Here is a 24,335-nt window from a genome sequence, read left to right on the forward strand (position 1 = left end):
GGGGCTGGCTGCAAGCCATGGGAGCTCCGGACAAGCAACCAGGCCCATTTGTCGCACAGTGCAGTGATAGTCGAGCATAAATTTCCTGCCCTTTGACCACTTATAGAGGTGGCAGACAGTCTTGCCAGTGCAGTCCATTGCGAATTGAAGTTGATGGTAGAACTTATTTCGTCCCTTTGGTTGCAGCTTGAAAGCCCTATCACCATTCTTTTTTATGTCATACATTCTGGATTTTAGTAGTTCTTTACAGTTCGGTACGCAAGTCCATCAATGATGCCATCGGGGCTGGCTGCAAGCCATGGGAGCTCCGGACAAGCAACCAGGCCCGTTTGTCGCACAGTGCAGTGATAGTCGAGCATAAATTTCCTGCCCTTTGACCACTTATAGAGGTGGCAGACGGTCTTGCCAGTGCAGTCCATTGCGAATTGAACTTGATGGTAGAACTTATTTCGTCCCTTAGGTTGCAGCTCGAAAGCCCTATCACCATTCTTTTTTATGTCATACATTCTGGATTTTAGTAGTTTTTACAGTTCGGTACCTTCGGACACTTCATCTCTAAAAGAGTCAAGTCCATCAATGGTGCCATCGGGGCTGGCTGCAAGCCATGGGATCTCCGGACAAGCAACCAAACCCGATTGTCGCACAGTGCAGTGATAGTTGAGCATAAATTTCCTTCCTTTTGACCACTTATAGAGGTGGCAGACTGTCTTGCCAGTGCAGTCCATTGCGAATTGAACTTGATGGTAGAACTTATTTTGTCCCTTTGGTTGCAGCTCGAAAGCCCTATCACCATTCTTTTTTATGTCATACATTCTGGATTTTAGTAGTTCTTTACAGTTTGGTACGTTCGGACACTTCATCTCTAAAAGAGTCAAGTCCATCAATGATGCCATCGGGGCTGGCTGCAAGCCATGGGAGCTCTGGACAAGCAACCAGGCCCGTTTGTCGCACAGTGCAGTGATAGTCGAGCATAAATTTCCTGCCCTTTGACCACTTATAAAGGTGGCAGACGGTCTTGCCAGTGCAGTCCATTGCGAATTGAACTTGATGGTAGAACTTATTTCGTCCCTTTGGTTGCAGCTCGAAAGCCCTATCACCATTCTTTTTTATATCATACATTCTGGATTTTAGTAGTTCTTTACAGTTCGGTACGTTCGGACACTTCATCTCTAAAAGAGTCAAGTCCATCAATGATGCCTTCGGGGCTGGCTGCAAGCCATGGGAGCTCTGGACAAGCAACCAGGCCCGTTTGTCGCACAGTGCAGTGATAGTCGAGCATAAATTTCCTGCCCTTTGACCACTTATAGAGGTGGCAGGCGGTCTTGCCAGTGCAGTCCATTGCGAATTGAACTTGATAATAGAACTTACTTCGTCCCTTTGGTTGCAGCTCGAAAGCCCTATCACCATTCTTTTTTATGTCATACGTTCTGGATTTTAGTAGTTCTTTACAGTTCGGTACGTTCGGACACTTCATCTCTAAAAGAGTCAAGTCCATCAATGACGCCATCGGGCTGGCTGCAAGCCATGGGAGCTCCGGACAAGCAACCAGTTCCGTTTGTCGCTCAGTGCAGTGATAGTCGAGCATAAATTTCCTCCTAGCTTTGGGTTATTATGCGGGCAGAAAAGCCGGGTTTACTTTTCTCGATCAAACTCTACTTCAGAAAATGTTTTTACACTCCTCAAAGAAAGTTGAAAACTTCTAAGTTTTCTAACTTCAACTGCAAACTGAGTTGGTCCTTCCCAAATCACTACATTTCTTCTTGACATCATATATCATGTTTTCAAGCTTGTGCATGGTGGCCTGTGCTTTCACTTTGGGTAACACCCTAAGCCGGCAGTCTGTTCGCATACAAAAATGAAAAATATTGCCTTCCTTAGCTTCTGTTCGGAGCGCTCTTAGTGCTCTCATGTGTCCGAGACAGGCCTCCGTCAAGTCTTGTTGGCTCTTGTCTCCCGCATCCCTGCAGCAGGAATATTTACTTTTGTAACACGTAACTGAAGGCGCGAAACTTTTGATTGATTTAATGCACTTCTTTAATGCATTTTCATAATAAAACTTGCATTTCGCTTTCTTGCATAAAAATGCTATGTATGAATTGTATTAAAGACAGAAAACACATGAACGTGACAATGCATACCTTTTGCACCGCTTCTGCGACATCTGCAGTCTGTAGAAAAAACCAGTCATTTTCTTTTATGCAGGGAGGTGCTTCTCTCAAACATATTTTTTTCAGCCTTGTTAACTTGCAGAAGACAAAAATAATACCTACCCCATCAGCTGCTTGGTCTTCAGGTGGTGATGGAGGCATCATATCCAGGGAGGAGCTACAGATGCAAGAGCAATATTATTAGAGCACTACTGATACAGAATTGCTTTTAGATTTTTAAGTCAACTTACAGCATGGGGGCAACAGTAGTTTGGTGACATTTAATAAAATATTCCAATTAAATATTAGTTAATATTTTAATATGAATATTTAAAAACTCAAAATATGTTACTGAAGGCGTAAAGTATGTGTGCACACCAGCATGCTAGATGCAGCAGTTCTAACCAATACTTTGTAGAGAGTGCATATTGTGTTGCCTATTGAGGCAATCCGGATTTTCTCTTACTCATGAGCAGGTGACTCGTCGAAGCCATGGCCTGCAGTTGGAGGCAACTGCCAGTGGTGCTTGTGGCAGCTGGCTGCTTGCTGAACTGCAATTCCATCAATTAATGTTTAATGTGTAATTTTTTTCCCCTTCTTGCTTGCATCATCTTTGTTTTCTATTATTCATCTAAGGTAATAATTGTACTTGCTTCTTTGCACGAGCTTTCTCTTGCAATATTTCATCATAAAAGAAATTGCCAGCCATAGACCCTTCATCATCTGAGAAGTGGCATATGTACTATACTAATGGCAGTATTTTGTTTACTGAAAAAGGAAGAAGTTGAAGATGCTCCTAAGCAGATGATTTTAGGCCTATACATTCTAGACGTTAGCGCTACCTGAAGCAGGAATTGGATGCAAGTGTTGCATAAGCATTCAGGGTCAGTAAATCGGTTTTTAGTAGCACATTCTCAGCTTTAAAGTCCCTTAATGTATAGAACTTTATCAAGGCATCTATGTGGGTTGGCGCTTCATTCTGACTGCTTGCATCTTTTTCGCCATCGTCACTGAAAGAGTTTGAAGAGGAACTGTACAGTGAAGCGCACATTGCTGTTTACCGTTGACTTGCGAAATTGGCGGTGCCCGATAAAATACTTCAGACCACAGGTTCATTCCCGCCATTAGTATGGTAAAAGTTAAAGTTCCATTTGAGTCATCAGATGGCACTAAATTATGGAAAGGGTCTATTGTGGCACTAGTGCTGATGTTCATTGCTTTTGTGTGTGTTCTTCGAGTTTTAGATTATGTGGTAATGTTCTCTGATTGTGTGCTTTTATGTTTGAGTTTTTGTGTGCCTATAGTCACTCATTATTGTGCAAAGTTTATATTCATTTCTTTTTGTGCATTTTTAGCACTTGTATATCATTGGACATCTTTTTTCTTAATCTCATTTGCATGTTACATATTCTTGAAATTAATAACTTATGAGCATTATTGTGGAGGCGTTGGTAATAATAAACAGTCATTAACTGTTTTTCTTGTGTGCACCTCAAGAATTATAAGAGACAGGTCCCAGCCACATAAATATTGGCTCCACAGCACTTGTTTCTGTTCTAGGAATGCAATCGTGCGATAACAGAAGTCTGACAATGGCTTCACGCCAGCAGAATAATGCTGCTGAAAGAAGCACTTGCTTTCTTAATGCTAGAATGTAAGAATGCCAAGTTAGCTGCCTCGGTGGCTCCAAGGCAAAGGGCCAGCCTATGGATCCCCAGTTTAAGGCTTTGATTCCCGGTCATGTTTATTGCTGCTTACCCTGTGCTTGTATCTTCATATTGCAAGCTGCAGTACACACTGGGGGAAAATGTATACAGGGTGTTTTTCTTAGCTGCACCAAATTTTCAAAAAAAAAGAGAATGTGAGATAGTCGTTTGAGCCCTGGGGAAGTGTTAGGGGCCATGGCAGCCTCTAGAAAAAAGGTGAAATTAGACATTTAGTTAGCTAATTAACTAAATTGTTTTAACTTAACTTTTTAATTTTTCACTTGAGGGTACATAATGTATTTAGAGGATTGAAGATCGACCACAGTATGGTCTAGCTGTGTCGTCAAATTTGGATAAACAAATTCCTAGTAGGCGCTACGGGGTCGAGCAATGTCACTTTGGTAAATGGCATCAAACCGAAACTAAACAGGAAAGAGCGCCGGTAAAGTTATCGCTCCGCCCTTCTGGGCATGTGATTCGTCATTATCGCGGCCGACTCGCCTAAGCAAATGGAGTCAGCCGCGATGATAACGAATCGCATCCCCGGAAGGGCGAAGCGATAACTTTACGGACGCTTTTTCCTGTTTAGTTTCGGTTTGATGCCATTTATCAAAGTGACATTTCTCGACCCCCTAGCGCCTACTATGAATTTTTGTATCCAAATTTGATGACACGGCTAGACAATACTGTGGTTGATCTTCAATCCTTTAAATACATTATGCGCCCTCAAGTGTGAGTCAACAGAGCGAGCGCGGGCGGCCAAATTGCAGCGTACTCGGCTCTCGCGTCGCGATTGTTGATTCAGAGCTCTGCCTATCCCAATGACGTGTGCGTGAATGTTTTTAAACGGCTCCTCTCGACTGCACGCGGGTCAAATGAACCAAAATTAACAGCTAACAATGTGGTAGGAATCGGTAGCAACAGTAGTACTCACCCGGGGAACGAGGCACGAAGTGGCGTGTTGTTTGTTGGCACTCCCGTCGAAAAAGACAAAATAAAGGTACAAATACTATACCTATACAAGAAACATTGTGCGCAGAAGAGAATAGATACACTTAGAAGAAATAAAAAATACACTGGAATAGATAAAAATAGGTAATGAAATCGAAAAAGATTGGATTAAGAGGAGGCAAGCGACAAGGCAATGCGATCTCAAGGCAGAGCGGCCAGGCGAGAGGCAGTCTCTCCCACAATTCCTCGTACGCGGGCCGGGGTGCTTGGGGGATTTCGCAAAAGGTCTATTGCAATCCTCGACACCAGCGGTCATGACATTCCATGCTAGTATCATAAATTTACATACGAAAGTGATTGTGCTGCCTGTCGCTAGTTCCGGTGCATCACAGTTCTGTACACGAAGCTCCGTTTAGTTGCTGCACTCGAAGAATGATATTCGGAGCAGGAGTAGAGGAGAGCGGACTTAACGTGCCCATTTTAAACAAACTTACCATGTGTTCGGATACACTATGCCATGCCTCCAACTCAGTGTCACCAGTAGACTGCACACAGTCCGTAATCTGAAAGATATTAAAATACTGAGACAATGTCACAGTGGTAGAATTTGCAGACTAAGTCACATGGCTTGTCACCAGCACACTCCATTCTCTACAAACTTACCACATGCTCGGACACAGTCTGCCACGGCTCGGCGCCCAACTCGGTGTCATCAGTGAACTGCATGGAATGTGTGGTCTGAAACAAATTGAAGACCGAGTCAATGAAATACTGCTTGAAACATCAAATCAAGTCGCAGAGCTTGTCATAACACTCTTTATTCTCAACAAACTTACCACATGCTTGGACACAGGTTGCAACGACGCAACGCCTAACTCAAGGAGTCTGTAGTCTGTAATAAATTCAGACCTTTTCAAGACCGAGTAAATCTGATAGTGCTCAAAACAGCAGGTGCATTTTCATGACCAAGTCAGAACTCCCTGTCTAAACACCTTTATTAGAACTTACTGTGTGCTCAGGAGGAGAAGGTTGTTGTGCTAAAGAATAATTGTGCCCCACGAGTGCCAAACTCGAATTCTGGAACAAATATGATCTTATTCAGTGTACAACTACAATGCCATTGCAGAACATAACTTTTTGTTTCTGCAAAGTCAACTCACAGAAGCAGAGGTAGTGGCTTTGGAGGGCAACTTTTTCTTCTGTAACAGAGACCGCCAGAGTGAGTTTGATTAAGGTTGTCACAGAAAATCGAGGAAATATGCGTGTTTCTTTGTAAATATACCCACCTTGGTAGTCGGCACCTGGTCACTGACATCACGCGCCAAACGGCGCCTCCCAAAGACCACCTGTCAGACCCACAAGCCATTAGCTTTTCTATCGCGATTATGCTAATATTTACCTTTCTCGCATACCCCAGGTCTAACTGCGGGACGCTATTTTCGTCTGTCTTCCTGCCGCCTACGAAATGTGCCGAACACACCTGTGCAGTTGGGAACGTGTCAGATGTCGCCAAAGCAACAAAAACGCTTAACTTACTCGTGAGTTCACTGTTGGCGTGAAGTTCGCCCGATTCACCGCGGAGAGCCACTTTCTTTTCCATCTTTATCGACAGGAAAGCGGTGAAACTTGAGTTCTTCCCCGTTAGCAGTTGATGTTCGCTCGTGGTTTCGCTTGCGGCTGTTGTTTGTACAGTGTAACACCGCACAATGCTTACCAGAGGATCGAAAACGCTTATTTCTATCCATGCGCGAACTCGGAAAGCGGAGACACAAACCAAATGAACTCAAGATGCAAAATATGTGAAAACACCATGACCCAACAACACCAACAATGCTTTCAAGAACCGCGTGAGATTTACAATGTTGCCAGGTGAGTGTAATGTCCCCGCAATGGCGAATCGGCCGTGCACGACTAGAGGGAGACGTCACTTCACCTGGCAACATTGCAGGAGAAGCAGAGAACAGCTGGTTGGAGAGTGAGTTTGCTTCAACAAGGCTCGCGCAGTCCGAGGTTAAGCCGGAGAGCCACTTACAAACGTGTATACAAATAACAACAATCTCCAGGGAATATAAGTTGACAGTTCACGAAAGGCGTTGCTGCGGCCACTTCAGGCACTGTCATATAGAACAATATATACAGATAACAACATTCGCCAGAGAACATAGGTCGACAGGTCGTGAAAGATTTTATTGCAGCCACTTGAAGCATTATCATTAAATTAATATACAGTGTAATCCACTTATAACGATACCAGATATAACGATATATCGCTTATAGCGATCAAATTTTTTAGATTTGATCGCTATTTTTTTAGATTTGATTTGATCCAGATATAACGATAATCGGCTATAACGATTGGATTTTGCGGTTTTCTCAATATCGTTATAAGTGGACTGCACTGTATACAAAATAAAAAAAATCCCCTTGGATGTTATAAAAAAAAAGGGGAAGTAGTTCACACTCAGTTGTCATCCTCTGGAGGTTGTTGGGCCAGGTGCTCGGCCTGGAGCTGGGGCTGGGCCTGGGGCTGAGGCTGACGCAGAGCATTGCTGGATAGCAGGAGGATCACCTCTCGCCTGAAGGCAGCATTTTCCTGCATGGAGAGGACACCCTCCTTGATATTCTGTACGATCCGGTCCATGCTCTGCGTCTGCTGCCCCACGTTCTGCGCCAGCTGGTCCAACCGCTCCAGGAGCTGCTCATCCCGAGCGTGATCTGAAACATGATTTGCAGATTTCTTGACTTCCAACATCTCATACAGGTTACAAAGACTTTGCTGACACCAACTATTGATAGCTTATGTGTGAAATAAGCCTGTGTTTAATCATGTTACTGTGCTTCAGGGATTTGTCAACATATTACCTGTCCCTGGAATCTTTCGTCCTTTGAGTCGCGGCCTACGTTGGCGTCGAGCAGGCGCTGTTGGTTAGCCACGGCCAAAAAGGTCGCCTCGTCCCGCCGCTCCTGTCGAGAGACTCGAGGGACTAGACGAGGCAGCCTTGGTCGAACCGTGGCTTGCCGTGCTCGAGGCTGTGGCATTTCTGCAGGAAAACATAATGCACTGTAAGATGTGCAATCTCTTATGTGTTTTTATGGAATGAGATGGAGCTATGCTGCAGCTTTAGATTCTACACAGGTTTGCCCCTGTAGTAACTTTTGTAGTTTGCTGTAAAAACAATACTGCAAATGAATGACTTGTGGTAAACCTCTTTTGAGCGCCAGGCAACTAGCTGCTCCCTGTCGTGTGCGTATTACCCTGTAAGAGTGGTATATGTTGCATACTATCGGGAAAAACAGATAAGTAGATGGTTCATTGCAGCAGCTGAATGTAGCTGGTAGTGCTGTGGCTGACGCTAGGATGTACCACTCCCATTTACATGTCATTTCAATCACCTTTTATGTAAACTAACCACCTTACTACAGCTCTCATCAATGCTTCTAGGTCTAAGCAAAGTCGGGGCCGAACCCAGGAAAAATATTTGGCAGTCCAGGATGAATTTTGAAGCTCAGACTCCTCCTCCTCTCCTGGATATGGCCCTGAGCCCAGGAACTATTTACATACACGTCCCGTAGTTTTTAATAGGTAGTTATCACACGTGCAGTCCTTTCAGGGTTAGCCTGTACAGGGACAAGTCAATTTGCCCTCTGTACACCCTAGAGTTGGCGGTATTTTGAAAGGGACCGATAAATAAATTAACCATTTGTTGCTTATATTTATCACTTTGAACAATGACTATTGTAACCCACCAATAAAACTATCAACAAATGTTCAGAAAGCTGAACCCACGTAGGTAACTAAGTGCCAATCCTGCTTTCTTCACTTCTCTTTCACGTAAGTTCATTGAAATTTTAATGCAATGCTTCCATTAATTTTAAATACAGATTTAAGCGTTCACTTCGTACACTTGCCCCACCTCCTGGAACTCTGCAGAAATAAGCAATACATGTAGATTGTTGTGCTTTTCCCTGTCAACTACATACCTCCTCCTCTGGAAAGTAGGGTACACGAAACCCGGGGGCGCCCAGGGCAGAGTCCAACCCGACAATGCACGGGATGCGGGAGTTGGTCGATGAGAGTCGCGCCCGGGAGGAGCCTCCCCCCGTTTTGCGGTTGTGAATACAAAATATATATCTAACTCTGTCCGGAGTATTTATCTACTGGCCTAGCTTACCTCTCAGCATCGACGACTGCGCACCGCTTGCAGGCTTTGCACACGCGGTTCAGCCAAACCTTCCACCGCTCGGTGCTGCGCGGCGGCCCGAGGTGGTTCATGCGGCAGGTCAATTTGGCCCATAACCTTGCCTTGTCATCTCTGGTCAGGTTAGGCGAGAGGTCAGAGGCCCCACGAGCCAGATCGCGATGTTGGAACATGAGATTGTCCATTTCTTCCTTTTGTAATGAATTGACTGGCTCGCAGGGCTCTCTCTCGCTTGCCTGATCAGGCATGACAGACATGATTGAGGCGGTAAATTGTCTGCTATCAGTTTTCGAAAAACGCGCGCGTCCCCATTCCGCAATTGTTGCTGGCAGCTTTTACATCACACAACTTCGGTTTCACTTTTCTTTTCAGTCCAACTAAAGAAAAACATTCTAATTTCATCAGCATTCAAAGTTTTTTTTATTTACGACGCTCTGTAAAATACATTATATGTGACGGTGAGCGTCGCACTCCCTTGGCTACTGTCGGCTCAATGCAAGTACAAGAGTCGGCTTGGTTCGCTCGTTTGGCTTCGTGTCTTCACGGCCGTGCATCGGAAGTGTGTCGTAGTTAATTACTGCGATGTCGTCACGGCGTCAGAAGGTGAGTTTCCGCGATGCGTGGTGTTGCTAAGATACGTTCATTCACACCTATGTCACTTCCTTCTCTCTAGTCGTCGTCGAAGTACAAAACGTGCAACATAGCCCCCAGGCGCTAAAAACCAAGATGGCGGCTCGCGAAGAGCCGTGCGGTGGTATGCATGCAAACGGAACCATAGAAACCATGCTGACTTGTTTATTTTCTAACTATAAATGGCCACTGACTTGACACTTACTCGTCCTCGCTGAATCCAGAGAATGAATCTTCCAAGTCACTGCAAAAGAGCAGGTTGACGCCTTCGTCGTTGACGCTGTCGCGACTCGAGGGGATTGCGATCGCGGGCTCGCTAATGCCCGCAAGGCGGTCGTGCAGGTGTCTGTCCTCGCTGCCATCAAGCGCGCCGCTGATGCTGCACCCCTTAAATGAACGGGTGATAACCTCTTCAGGTACTGCAGCCCAAGCTGCCGACACAAAGTTCAAAACGTCCTGCCTTGAAGGCTTCTTGAGGTTGCCTTTTGCCGTTTTCTCAACCTTCCTCATAAACTCCGCCCTTGATGAGCAGAAGGAGCCCTTGAAGGACTTGTTCCAGTAGACATCTGAGGGTTGAAGAATTCCTCTGCACCCTCCTGGAATATATGCAATGTCTTTGTCAGCCGCTTCAGCTGCGTCCACAATGGCCTTGGTCTTGTGGATCGGCGCTTTATCAATCACCAGCAAACGGTGAGTATTGTCGGTGTCGGGACCCCAGACACGGCTAAGCCACTCGAGACACTTCTTGGTCGTCATCCACCCGTTTTTTGATGATGTTAAGTGAACATTCGCTGCAGAAACAAAAATAGATTAACATAAAAATGAATCTTGCAGTTAGCGATTCACTGCGTCATGAGCGTTACGGTTACGTCATGAGTGAGCTCTGGAAACTGCTGCCGAACGAACGCGAGTCATATCGTCTTCACGACTCAAGGGTGGGCAGATTCTAATATTTGATAGCTCGAGTCGCTAGAGTCGCTGCACCAGTGAGGCACTCAGTGTGCCTAGATTGTAGTGCTTCCAACTGCTCGATCGGAGTCGGATCGTTTACGGGGCGCGTCTGCAATAGGAGCTGCGAGATGTTGGAAGTGTGGATCTCTGCCCGCTTTTCTCATCGCCACACGACAACGCGACGCATGCGAACTTGCAGCCAATCTGCGCAGGAGACGTCCGTCATTAAATTGCAATCGCTCTCCATCGTTTGAGTTGCTCCCTCTCTTCGATCTAGGCTATCTACCGTAAAATACCGAGAAAGCGCCCCCCCCCAACTCAAGAGATAATTCAACCAAAATATGGGGGGGGGCCCTTCCTCAGTTCCGCACCAATATTCAAGATGGCGGATAAAGAAAATGGCGGCCACTAAAAGTATGCAATCTAGACTGCAGTCTTAGCAAAAATGATTTCCGTAGACAGTTTCCTTGCGAACTTTATCCTTTTATTCGCTGTCGAGACCATCGAAGGATTCCTCAGAATCTGACCCAAAAACCAGGTCCACACACTCATCCCTCAGCTCGTCGCGGTCTTCCGGGACCACGGCGCCGGTGTCAGCGAGCCGATCGTGCAGCTCACCGTCCTCGGACCCGTCTAGCGCGTTCGTAATGCCGCTGCCCTTGAACGAACGCTCTACAGTTTCCTCTGGGACGGCAGCCCACGCCTCAGCCACAAAGTCCAGCACATCCTGCCGTGATGGTTTCCGCAGGTTTCCCTTCGGCGTTTTCTCTCCCTTCCGCATAAAGGCCTCCCTGGTTCTCCGAAGATTGGCCTTAAACGGCTTGTTCCAAAAGATGTCGGCAGGTTGAAGAAGGCTGGTGCAACCGGCTGGCACGTACACGATGTCAGTGTCGCATTCCTGAATTGCATCTTTTGCCGCTTGGGTCTTGTGTATTGGCGCCTGGTCCAACACCAGGAGCCGCCATACGTCGTCAGTGTTGGAGCCCCATACCTTGGTCAGCCACTCCTTGAACTCCGAAGTCATCCAGCCATTTTTAGAAGCGGTCACGCGGCAATTCGCTAAAGATGAAACAAAAAAAAAAGACATTGTATTTAACGCGAGCTCATAATGCATTATACTATTTCTCTCGGTGGCAAAATAGCAAGCGAAATGTTCTCACCTGGTACACGAAGGCTCATGAAGGCCCTCGCTGGAATTTTTCCGCTCGGCACCTTCAAGATGATAAACGCTGGGAGCTTGTGACCAGAGCCGCAGGCTGCTAAGGCAACCGTGAAACCCCGCCTGGCACAGCCGGTGTTTGTAATCCGGACAGTACTTTCTCCCACGAGGTTGTTGGTCCGGTTCGCGGAGTGTCCATTCGGACCATTGTTTGATCCATATTCGCTATGTTGAATAGAGTCAGGTTGTGGCGACTTCGCAGAGAGCCGATTGCAGCACGGAATTCTTGTGTCTCCTCCGCGCAGTCTTCGGGCACTTTTTGGCTCTCATTAGTTACTTGCCGCATTGAAACACCGAACCGCGCCTTCCACCTTTTTAAATACATACTGGAGGCCACAAAATTGTTCAGCTGTAGGTTATTTGCTAGCCTCACAGCTTCTTCAGAAAGGAGCCTGTTGCTGACGGCGCGTCCAGCACTTCTTTCGCACTCAAGAAATTCAAAAAGCGCGTCGTCCACTTCCTCGCTGAAAACGGGGGCTCCGTTTCCCAACTTGCGTTGTAACTTCGACTTTCCGAAGTTCTGTTGAAGAAGCACCTCATACTTCTTGTCCCATTCACAGATTCTCTTGCGATCAAGCTTGAACTGACGCGATGTCCGATGCACGTTCTTGCCATTCAGCCTGTGCCACTGGACGACCTCTATCTTCTTTTGCACAGTGTACGAGTGCATAGCGCACACAGTAACGCGACTGGTTCCTGCGCCGTCAAACAACAAAATGGCGAACAAAAGGTTCACGTGGTTCACGTTTACTTTTGGATTGGATTGGATCCCTGGCTACACATAAAAACAAAACTTCCAGAACGAAATTTTTTTCGGGGCCACCGGCAGCGGAAAAAGGGGGGAGGGGGGGGGGGGGCGCTTACTTGATAGTTTACGGAAATGCGAAATGTGCGGAAAAAGGGAGGGGGCGCTTACACGAGGGGGGGCGATTACGCGGTATTTTACGGGAAGCACTCGCAAGCGTCATGCGTCACCCACGACCACAACGAAACAGTACCCCAAACTATGATAGCTAAACATTCATACCTGGTATCCGAAGGCCCATGTATGCCCGTGGAGGAATCCTCCCGGTAGATTCCTTTAGGACGACAAATGCTGGAAGTTTCGAACCCGATGCTCGTGCTGCCAGGGCCACCATGAAACCGCGACGGGCGCAGCCTGTGTTAGCAATCTGAATACTGCTTTCTCTTGCCACATTGTTGGTATGCGTCGCTGGGTTATCCATGCACACCATCGTTTGATCCATGTTGGCAATGTTGTAAGGTGTGTAGGCGTGGCACGTTCGCAAGCTTGTAATCCTGGTGCGAAACACATTGACGGCTTCGCACAGTCGGCAGGGGCTTTGTGACTATCGTTGGTCGACATGCGCATAGTTGCCCCAAACCGCTTTTTCCAATGCTTGATATATTGCCTATGCGCCTTGGAAGTTTCCGAGGTTGAGGTTTACAGCAATGCGGAGCGCTTCTTTTGCTAGAAGCCGGTTACTTGCGGCATAGCCGGCATCTCGCTCAGTCTGCAGGTACTCAAAGAGCGCGTCGTCTAACTCTTCACTAAAGTCTGGACCACCGTCAGTCAGCTTCTGCTTCATCTTCTGTTTGCCGTAATCCTTATGCTTCAGCGTGTCATACTTCGCGTTTCACTCGCGGATGCGTTTACGATCGATTTTGAAGTGTCGATAGGTGCGACTCACGTTCTTGCCCGATGCCAGTTGATGACTTCAACCTTCCTGGATATCGTGTACGAATGCATGGTAAATATCCACTTGCTTGCCGCACGAGGAGTGAGGGTCCAGCGGCAGTGAGTCGAAATCGGAAGCGTTTATCCAAGCTTTTTCTAACAAAAGCTCCGCTGCTAAGTGGGTTTGTCTTTGGGGTCCATCTGCGTTAAATGCGCTCCTATTGGTCCTGACATTGCTATCAGTTCAACATCTCCAGTGTTGTTTAAACCTCACACAGTGCCTGGGTGACCTAGATAATAAAGTTCACTTCCTCGTGTCCACTAGTTTCCTCCTTTCCACTGCAAGAAAGTGGACATCCCCGCCCCGCTGGTGGTCGCCGCGTGTGCCGTCAGCGTTTCCGAGAGGGTGGGTGCTTAACATGTACTTTGCACTATTTCGAAGTTCTGGTAATCTTAATAGTGGGCGCTTGTCCGGTAATGGGCGCTTCCGCAGTATTTTACGGTAGAACGCAGCTGGATAAACATATATGTCATAGAGTCTTCCGAGTTCATCTTCTGGGCTGGCTGCAATGTGAGGATACTGTGTACTTAGGTACAGCCCAGCCGTGTGGTACGTGCAATTAGCATGGGCACTTTTGACCTTGCACACGTAGCTGTGAACTGCCTCCTCTTCATGGTCCACTCCCCATCTTGTTGCAGGCATTGAAAACTTGCTGGCTTTGGGGTAACAAATGCACTTCAGCACGCTGAGGGACGGTTTTTTTATGCTAGTGAAGCTCGCCGACTTCATTGTGGACGCAGTGATTCTCCCCACCCGGTAGGTGTACGATTTGGGGCACTTGAAGTGGGCTCCTGTTGTTGCTTCAGCGAACTTAACCATTGCAGCACTAACAGAAAACGAGGCGAAAAATGCATCCTCCCAAATTTCAATCAGCTTGTCCAGGGTTTCGGAGAGGGCTCCTTGAGTAAAGATTCCTCGAAGTGTGCTTGGCTCCCCTGCTTGTGGAGCGGGAAACGCATTGTTTCGTCCCTCGGCCATCATCATCACTGCTGGTTTTCGTTCAGCAGCAGAACATATGTCATAGAGCCTTCTAAATTTATCCTCAGATGGTTCCGGGATGGGGAGTCTCATGCTCACAACAACCTCTTCCTCACTGCAACCTTGAAGCCGTTTCTTCTTGCTCCTACCCGAGAAGTTGATCTCTCTGAACCTCTTGTACTCCACGGTTGACGTGTAGGCAGGCAGCCACCTGTTTTCTTTCTAAGTGCAGGTTGACGAGTCTTTGACTCTCACAGTTGTCTCGAGAGCGAAGTGTGTGGCACCAACATGCATGCAGGCTTCTCCGGCTCCAGCCAAACAAGTGCAGTGGGCAGTAATGATGCTGCCATCCTCGTGCACTAGTATCCAGACCTTGGCTGGAGTCTCCCTTAGCCTTTTGGAGTGGTTGACTTGAAATGACGGAAGCACATAATGCAGATTAAGAACACAATTATGCATAGGGTTAAGCAGGGCCAACAAATGGAGGGATAATGTTTTAGATAAGCATTTTCAAAAAAGAAAAATTAGATTGATTTCATTCCTCATACCAGCTGAAATCTCTTCCCCTCGATTTCTTTCTCTTTCAATTAATTCAGATGTACTCACTGGAACTTCATTTTTCAATTCAGCGCTCACTGCTGTTTGCTGCAGGCCTCAAACGTCTCTTCCTTGCACTTGTACATAGCGGTAAGTTTTGGGCGTCGAACAAGCGTACGTTGATGGAGCCAAGGTAAGAAAACAACGGTAGCGTGTGTCGCGTACGTACCTCGCAGAGTAAAAGGGTCCTGCCGCCGCTTATTCCACGTGCCGAGGGACCTTTCATCCAACCACTGGTGAAGTAATTGGGGTTCAAGGGGCTTGAACGCCTTCATCTCCTAAAGAGTCGCGTAGCTGACGGAGAACACCAGGTAGTTCACAATGTCTCTTTGTGTCATGTTGGGGAAAACACCAGCGTCGGTCGTCGTGTCGGCACCGACATACAGCTGTTACGGATCTTTACTGTCACAAAGTTCCAACTTCTTTACATATCTGGCTTTTATGCGGCCAACGACCTCGTCGAAATGGACTCCACAAAGCGGCACACTGCGCTCTTTCGACGACGGCATCTTGTTCCCAATCGCGCTGCCTAAATACACTAGAGCGACTCGTTTGTCGAGTAAGTGGCTTCAGACAACACGTAAAGTGATTAAAACAACAGAAAAAAAATATGTGAGGCTGCCAAACCGCGCAAAAACCGGCCGACTACACGGAACAGGCCATACCGATTGGACTGGAGTCTGCGGCTTTCCCTTTTGCATCGGGTGATCACCAGTAATGGATACTGGATCTAGCATAGTCAGTCGCACCTCCTGCCACTTGTGCTTCTGGTTGGTGTTCTGTTGGTCGGCTGCACTCTCTCCGCCGATGTGTCTCTTCACCAGACCTCCAGCCGCCTTTTCATCACCTCTACCGCCAATTAAATGTCCTTTTGTTCTTCCTCTTGCTCTTCACCGATCCGCGACCCCGGTGCTGTGGTAGCATCGTCATACTAGGGACCGGTGCAAGGTGCTCACACTGCAGCACCAGGTGCTCCGTCGTCTCGTCGGTCTGCCCTGTTTGGGACAGCTCTTCATGCAAGAGCCGACTCCACGAAACGTTGTGCCGCCTGAGAATCAGACACTCATTTATAACTCGTAGGTATCTTCTTTCGGGAGAAGATCCACCTGTGGTGACAGGCTCACTGTTTTGCATATGTTGTGGCTGTGTTTCTCACCTTACTAGCACTTTAATAGCTATAAGGTGGTCATTGGCTGTACTGCTGATGGCTACATTTCATATGTTTTAAGTTGTGGGGAGGGTCAATTTCAGACAGGCTGATTGTAGAGGAGAGTGGATTGTTGGGGCTATTGGAGCCAGATGACGCCATTGTGGTGGATAAGGGTTTCAAGCTTAATAACATGCCACCAGGGGTGCAGGTGCACATTCCTTCTTTCAGAAAGCTGCTGGGTAGCTAGTTCCAAAGTAATTGTTGAGCGTGTAATTGGAAGGGTGAAACAGTTTCACATTTTGGATTGTCCGTTCCCCATCATAATGATTGATATTGCTAACCAGGTCTTTCAGGTTTCTTATGCAATTTCTGGGAGCCACTAACTATGGATGAGTAGTGTCACAGTCAAGTAAACTTCACTGTGTAAATGCTGTAAAGCAATGAAAAGTTCTGCGAAAGAACAAATCACTTGCACGACTTCTTTAGCATGCACGCTGAATGATGCATGTTGAAATCCCTTCAACATGCATCATTCAGCGTGCATGCTAAAGAAGTCGTGCAAGTGATTTGTTCTTTCGCTGAACAAAATTTTGGATATCATAAAACAAGCCAGGTGCCACAGGCGGGACACTACAAACCCCCCACAACATCACTCGTACCGCGGTATTTCGAACGGATGGCCGTATTTTTGAGGAAGAAGAAAGCGATTGATTGAGGCAGATGAGGCCTGTCACGTTCAAATTCTCATTCCCTCTCCCCTTTGTCCCCTCAAGGAGGTGGACCGAACCGAGGAGCAGAGAAGGACGGCCGTTTTCTCTGATTCTCGACCGTTCCCGGAGTATGGCCACGTTGCATTCTTCGCTCAACCCCACCCTTTTTGTGCAAAAACACGGCCATCGCTTCGAGATATTGCTGTATGAGTGATGTTTTGGGGTTTATAGCATCCTTGCTTTGCTCCTCTACAGTGTGGACCAGTGTCGCCATAGCAAAGCCAGTGCGATCACTCTCTAAACATTAATCTAATCTACGACTACCATGCTTTGAGCTTTTCACAACTGTGCACCAGGCCGAACCGGTATGATGTATTTATCTTTTTTAATTATGCGAGGCAATCAATTGGCTGCTTACATTATAACTTCGTCACTACTGTCCAACCAAGTTAGACCCATTGTTTGTGGCACTTTCCTGATTTTAGCTATCATATTTACTGGAACATACATAATTTCTGAATATAGGCCGACCCTTGTATTAAAGAAAAATAAACATCTGAGGATAAAAACAAACTGATTAAATGTAAACGGGCAGTCTGGCCACATCAAGCTTCCTACCACTGCTCTGCTCACACATAAAGCTTCACCGCTTTGCATTTGTGTGCTCTGGAGAAGTGGCTGACTCGCATGGCATACCTCAAACAGCTTTATCCTCTCGGAAATTTTGCTCACTATTATAGGTCTCTCCTCTCATTGTTACAAATATATTTCTCATTAACACATGATTGTTGATTATATGTAAGCCTGAAGTTATCTGGACATGTGTGGGTTTGTTGGAATAGGTTACTGATGGCCAGAGTTGGAAGTTTCCTAAATTTGACTTTGACACAATGGCCTTGAGCAGGCATGTGCGATTTTTTGTTTTATACACAGTTGAAATAAACAGTTGTTTGCCAGCACATTAGGGGCTGTTGATTTCAATAAAATGTGAGCGCTAGCTTTGAGACTCGTTTTTTTTTGTTGCGTATGCGTCAAGGCACGGCAGGTTCTGACACACACAAGAGCCGTTTTGCATTTTGGTCATCCGGAGTCTCCACTTTACTTCAGTTTCCTGAATGTTTTCCTCAAGCCAGGACCGTCCTCTGCCCTGTGGACTCCCTTGTGAAACTTCTTGAAGGAGACATATTTTCCCCTGGCCAGGTCCTTGTGTTGCTGGATGCGCTTAGTGATAATCTCGGGGAACGGAGCATGCTTGGAAAAATACAGCCAACCAGGTAGCAGCTCCTTATCGACAAACTTCTCGTCTAGGGTGACTGTCTCAATCTGCGTCGAGTTGGCGTCATTGGTGTGTTGTCCAGAAAACAAAGTCACACCGCCTGTGCCCGGTCACCAAAATTTGTGCCTGCACCTGGTAGTAGAACGCATGCTCACGCTTCAGTTGCACGGTTCCGTCGATCAGCGTGCAGCAGAACCTCTCCTCACCACAGGCCTCCTCGGGTGTTAACCCAATCTTCGAGATTCTTCGAGATGGGACACTTCACCTCAAGAAGTCCTTCTTCGCCGTTCTTAACGACAATCCCAGGAAGTTGTAGTGCGGATGTTCGTGTAGCCCAGTCTCGTTCGTACACCTGTACTGGGTCGTCCTTGCAGTTCATGAGCGCGGCGTAGGTGGCAACAGCAACGGGCTTCTTTATCCTTCCATAATGCACTGCCTCACTCTTTGCTTCTTTGCTAGGATACATGATCCGTTTCACAAGATAGTCGGGCTCTCTGCTCTTAATCATAGCCAAAAACTGCGATGCCGTGATCCTCCCAAGTCGCTCAATGTGCCTCCTTTAGTTGCAGGCTTAACCAATTGTTGAGGTTACAATGTCAGCCCTCTCCTCGGCAGCCAGTTGTGGCAGTGTTTGCATCTGGTGCTGTACAACCTTCTGGGCCTCCTGGCTCCACAGATCCTGTTCGTTGTCGATTTAAGGGGTCGCTCTTGTGTGCCTTGCTTGTTTCACTGGCATGACGTTACCGTACCTCAGGCAAAGAAGATTGGGTCTTATGTCGGCCAGCCTCCCATACAACTTTGTGATGTCCTCAGGCGACGGGTCATGCACTCTTTTGCGAGGGTCTTATGAACACCTTTTCTTCTAATAAGTCGGCTTGTTGATGAGGAACTTGCAGAAGGTAATACCTGCAAGCAGTGCAGGAGCTCCGGGCTTGGCTGCAACGGAAGAGAAATAGGAGATTGGGAGGAGGGGGGAGGTGTTACATATTAATAATTCTATGTTTCCCTCATTTTTATTATTCATGTACACCCGTGAGCGATACGAAGGTGAACAGCCCTCCTGTTTTTGACGCTCCTGCAAGTTTTGGAACAAGCTCTGTTCCAGAAGAGGGCTAGAACGCAAAGTTTAGACCCTTGACCGCATAGCATTTAAGACGTTGAGTTAATATAGCTTTAGAGAGCCGTAAAACAGGCAAGAAACCAGGTAAGGTGTTCACCTTCATATTGCCGGCGGGTGTATCATGTGGTTTCAAAGATGTGTTGACAAACACTTTGTCGATGCAGCTCTTTGTGGCTTCATATGTTATTGAATACAAAATAACACCTGAATTTGAGAGGTTGCAGGCTTATGCAATGTTTGATCGGATGTGCTTCTGATGCCACTAGAGACCGTATATCGGAACCAGAGAGGCTATTTATTAACTGAAAAATGATCAGAGTTGATTTAAAAAGTAATGACTTAGAAAGGCATATCTTGAACGAGACAGTGAGATCAACAATCTTCTGCTTTTTGTATGGTACATGATGTAGTACTCAAAAACACGTAATGTGCAAGTGCAACACATTTTATGGAAGCATTTATTTCATACACACTTCCGCAGGGGGCACCTGTGAAAGCAGGTGTTTGGAGAGTGGCGTCTCCACGGACACCGAGCCATGCGGGCTCGCCCGCCCACGCCTGGCTGTGCGTGGCTTTCCTGTATCAGGGCAAAAGGGCATCCTGGTGGTTAAGTCGAGCCCGGGGTAGGTTTGGACCGTTTGGGGCCCCCCGGGTGAGGCAATACACCACTTCGGCCCCCGCTTCCTGCAGACGGGTGTCCTGGCTCGGCCCGACCAGGATGATTCAGTCAGTCGCCATATCTTCTACTATCCCCTATTATCTTTTTCCTTTCTCTACTCTTCTTTCATTCATATTCACCATCTTTGGCGGCAAGGGCTAACCTTCGGTGGCGATAGACCCCTTGTCTGGACCCACACTAGGTTATAGTGTCTTGGCAGCACTGATAGCGTAATGTCGTCAGCAAAACCCTTATTGCTATGGCGCATTACCTATCCCCATGTTGGACTCCGTGGTGGGTGGTGAGCTACAGATGCCGAACGCCTTCCCATTTCTTATGGGTTCCAAACTAAACCAAAAACCTGAACCTGATCGGGCCCTGAAAAGGGTCCGGACTGAAGCACACGTTAGAGAAGCACTGCACCCGTGGAGAAGTTTCCCCGATTTCTCGTCATACATTCCGAAACGGAAAAACCTTTATCCAAGTTATCCTTTTTCCTGGTCTCTAAGACTCTTGAATATGTAATCGGAAAGAATTTTAAAGCAAAAAAAAATGCCATCTGGAGATCTCCTCGTTGAAGTTGTAACCTCTCAGCGAATCTCAGACCTGCTGGCACTCAACATGGTTTGTGACTACAGGGTTACTGTATCACCCCACTGCACTTTGAACACTATAAAAGGCATAATATCAGAAGATGACCTGCTAGAATCCCCCGAAGATAAAATTCTCGATGGCCTTCGTGACCAAGGAGTCATTGCTGCAAAGTGAATTTCTTTTACGGGACGGTCAAGAGATGAAGACAAATCATGTCATTCTGACTTTTGAGCTAAGGGCGCTTCCGGAATCAGTGGAAGCAGGGTATCTGAACTGTAGAGTATGGCTGTATGTGCCAAACCCTCGGCGTTGCTTTCATTGCCAGAGATATGGCCATAGCGCCCAGAGCTGCCGTGGAAAGACAACATCTGCCAAGTGTGGCAAAAATGATCACCCTGCAGAGAATATCTGAAATCCACTTTGTTGCATCAACTGCAGCGAACCTCACCCTGCTTATTCCCGTTCTTGCAGAAAATGGAAACAAGAAAAAGAAATTATAACACTCAAAGTGAAAGAGAACATCTCGTTCCCCGAAGGCAGGAAGCGATTCTCCTTCCTGCAGAAGGGGCCTTACAGTGGCACATGCAGGGAGTGTGCCATCAAAGTCTTCGGTAGGAACCCAGGTCTGTCCTAATGACCTGGTAATTCCACCACCTCCCCCTGCCTCACAAAGATTTGCTCCACGACTCTGTTTGTCGTTGGAACCAAAGAAACCACAGAGGCCTCCAGATGGCGCAGAGGCAAGAGATGTGTCTGTGCGAATGGAGGGGAGACAAGAGGAGAGGCAGCAACACCAGCTTTAGGGAGAAGGCAATGGTGGCTCCTCCATTCCTAAGGACGGGCCATCGAACGATGTGCCTGCCTTGGTTACTCGGACTCCTCCCTGGAGGAAGGAGGGTGTTTTTCGTTTTAAGGTTTTAGGAGAGGCCTCGACATCTAATGAGGTGCCCGTACCAGCTGCTCCCTCAGCCATTCAGCCTGAGGAGTGGATGGAACTTGAATCTGCTCCCGCTTGTTCAGTCCCACCTGATGATGCCAGGTTTAAAAAGTCATCCCAGAAAAAGCTCAATCTGCGAGTAACCCCACCCAAACCACCCCAGGACACCTAGGGCAGGTTTCTTTCTTTGTTTTGCTGTTACTTTAAACCATTTTTAACATGAACACGTATAGTTTTATAAAATGAAACTGTAGAAGTCTCTTGCAAAATATTGATGACATTCATTTCTTTCTGGATGAGCTATAGCCCATTGCTGTGTGCTTGCAGGAGACATATCTTAACAACACCCATACAAATGTTTTAATCGTCACCGCATTTTTAGAAAGGATTGGGCTTCAGACCACTCTTCTGGTGGTGTTGCCATTGTACGGAGTGGCATAGCGTGTGTGGAAGTTCCTCTGCGTACATCACTAGAAGCAGTTGCGGTACGTGTTCTTGCTGATCGTCTCGTTACGGTTGTGTCTTTGTATTTACCACCTCATCGTCAACTGCATCTTCATGAACTTCAAGGATTGGTTCAGCAACTCCCAACGCCTTTTTCAGTTTTTGGCGATTTTAATGCTCACAGTCCCATGTGGGGCAGTAAGCGCCTTGACTCGTGGCGCTGTTGTAGAAAGATTTTTACTGTCCTCAGACGTATGTCTTTTAAATAAGAAAGAACCAACATTTTATAGTTCCACTCATAATTGCTTCAGATCCATCAACCTCTCCATTTCATCACCATCATTACTTCCCTGTTTTTCTTGGAAGGTTTTAAACAACCCTTTCGGGAGCGACCATTTCCCGGTTGTAATTGAAAGCCGACTTTTTTAAAACGAACCCCTAGGTGGAAACTGGACAAAGCCGACTGGGCGCTCTTTAAGCTTGATGCAGTGCTTGACCCGTCAGTTCTAGCAAATTCGTCGCCCAAAGACGCGACAATGTATGTTACCGAGCAAATCATAAGTGCTGCCCTAGGCGCCATTCCTCACACCTCTGGAAATTTACCCAAGAGGTGTAGGCCTTGGTGGAATGAAGGCTGTGCCACTACAAGGAAAAAGCGGCATAGGGCATGGGATATTTTTCGGAGATACACTACTTCTTCAAATAGGATAGAATTTGAAAGACTAAAAGCAAAGGCCCGATGGACTAGGAGAAAAGCTAAGCGGAAGACCTGGACCAAGTACATTTATTCCATAAAGTTTGTCTCGGAGAAGGAAGTGTGGGATAGGTACAAAAAAAATCAAGGGGGATTACCATTGTTTTGTTATTCCACTATTTAGGTGCCCTGCAAATTCCCTGAAAGATGTTGCGAATGTGCTTGGAGAGCACTTTGAGAATGTTTCCAGCTCCCGAAATTATTGGACGAAATTTAAACGCTTTAAAGCAAGTGCAGAGGGTCACCGTATACCCATGTCCAGTTGTAGCTCTGAGCCATACAACACTACTTTCACAATGCAAGAACTAGAGGTGGCTCTTGGCGCGAAGAAGAGGTCGGCTCCGGGTACTGATGGAATCCACTATGAAATGCTCCGTCAATTGTCTCGAGAATCACTGAACCACTACTACTTTTTTTCAACTACCTGTGGGATGCAGCTTACTTTCCACAAATCTGGAAACAGGCACATGTAATTCCTTTGCTGAAAGCTGGGAAGGACCCTTGGGACCCACGCAGTTACCGTCCAATTGCTTTGACGAGTTGCCTTGGCAAAACATTGAAACGCCTCATTAATAGGCGGTTGACATATATTTTGGAGCTTAACCACTTTCTTGCTGATAATCAGTGTGGCTTTCGAGAAGGGCGTTCTGCTTTGGACCACATAGTCCGTCTGGAAACAACAATACGTGAAGCTTTCGTAAATAGGCAACATTGTGTTTTTGTTTTCTTCGACCTGGGGAAAGCATATGATACGACATGGCGGTGTGGTATCCTCCGTAACTTGTATTGTTGTGGTGTGCGTGGTCGCATGTTGCGTTTTATAAGCAGTTTTTTTACAGGTTTCTCTTTTCAAGTTCAACTTGGCACCACACTATCCAAACAGTATATCCAGGAAAACGGTGTTCCACAGGGAGGTGTGTTGAGTGTCACCTTGTTTGCCGTAAAGATTAATTCGTCAAGGGTAATTCCACCTTCCATTTCATACTCCCTCTATGTAGATGATATTCACATTTCGGTTTCTTCTTGTAGTTTGTCTAGCTGTTAGCGGCAACTGCAGCTTACCATCAACAAAATTAGTAAGTGGGCTGACGAAAATGGGTTTAAGTTTTTGCCCGAGAAGACTATCTGTGTGCCATTTTCTCTGCGTTGGGGGTTGTTTCTAGATCCAAAACTGACGTTAAACAGGGTTCCTATTAGTGTCAAAACGGAGCATAAATTTTTGGGTATAACGTTTGATAAAAGCTAAACTTCATTTCCCACCTGAAGGGCCTGAAAAAGAAGTGCCTTAAATCAGTCAATATTCTTAAAGTCTTAGCACACAAGTCATGGGGGTCCGATAGAATATGTCTGCTACGCTTATACAACTCCCTTATCCGGTCACGTCTGGACTATGGTGCTATAGTTTGACTCAGCAAGGCCTTGTGCACTTAAAATGTTGGATCCTGTGCATCATCTTGGTCTAAGGCTCGCCTACAGGTGCCTTCCGCACATCGCCCATTCCTAGCTTGTACGCTGAATCCAATCAGATGTCACTTATGCACAGACGACGTTATCTTGCGGTGACTTGTGCTTCCA

The 24,335-nt window shown here is 46.6% G+C and overlaps 2 protein-coding genes, 1 long non-coding RNA gene and 3 pseudogenes across 3 annotated transcripts; all 6 read right to left on the reverse strand.

Moving 5' to 3' along the window:
• Positions 1-2,269: 2,269 nt before the first annotated feature.
• LOC121836828 lies at positions 2,270-3,979 on the reverse strand. The gene is made up of 3 exons (XR_006078017.1): positions 3,906-3,979; positions 2,614-2,698; positions 2,270-2,325 (listed from the first exon to the last, which is right to left on the reverse strand). It is a non-coding gene; the product is annotated as an uncharacterized LOC121836828 (long non-coding RNA).
• Positions 3,980-4,728: 749 nt separating this feature from the next.
• Positions 4,729-6,635, reverse strand: LOC120844477 (annotated as a pseudogene).
• A 2,844-nt stretch (positions 6,636-9,479) lies between these two features.
• LOC120847543 lies at positions 9,480-10,724 on the reverse strand. Its single transcript, XM_042292082.1, has one exon. It carries the CDS (start codon positions 10,387-10,389, stop codon positions 9,835-9,837), a length of 555 nt encoding a protein of 184 aa, XP_042148016.1. The 5' UTR covers positions 10,390-10,724; the 3' UTR covers positions 9,480-9,834.
• Positions 10,414-13,649, reverse strand: LOC120844466 (annotated as a pseudogene).
• Positions 10,939-11,623, reverse strand: LOC120844480. The gene has a single exon (XM_040216271.3). It carries the CDS (start codon positions 11,606-11,608, stop codon positions 11,069-11,071), a length of 540 nt encoding a protein of 179 aa, XP_040072205.1. The 5' UTR covers positions 11,609-11,623; the 3' UTR covers positions 10,939-11,068.
• Positions 13,650-17,963: 4,314 nt separating the features above from the next.
• LOC120839387 lies at positions 17,964-19,301 on the reverse strand (annotated as a pseudogene).
• Positions 19,302-24,335: the final 5,034 nt, after the last annotated feature.

This window comes from Ixodes scapularis, unplaced genomic scaffold, assembly GCF_016920785.2.
Source record: "Ixodes scapularis isolate PalLabHiFi unplaced genomic scaffold, ASM1692078v2 PGA_scaffold2__306_contigs__length_199485367, whole genome shotgun sequence".
NCBI lineage: Eukaryota > Metazoa > Arthropoda > Arachnida > Ixodida > Ixodidae > Ixodes > Ixodes scapularis.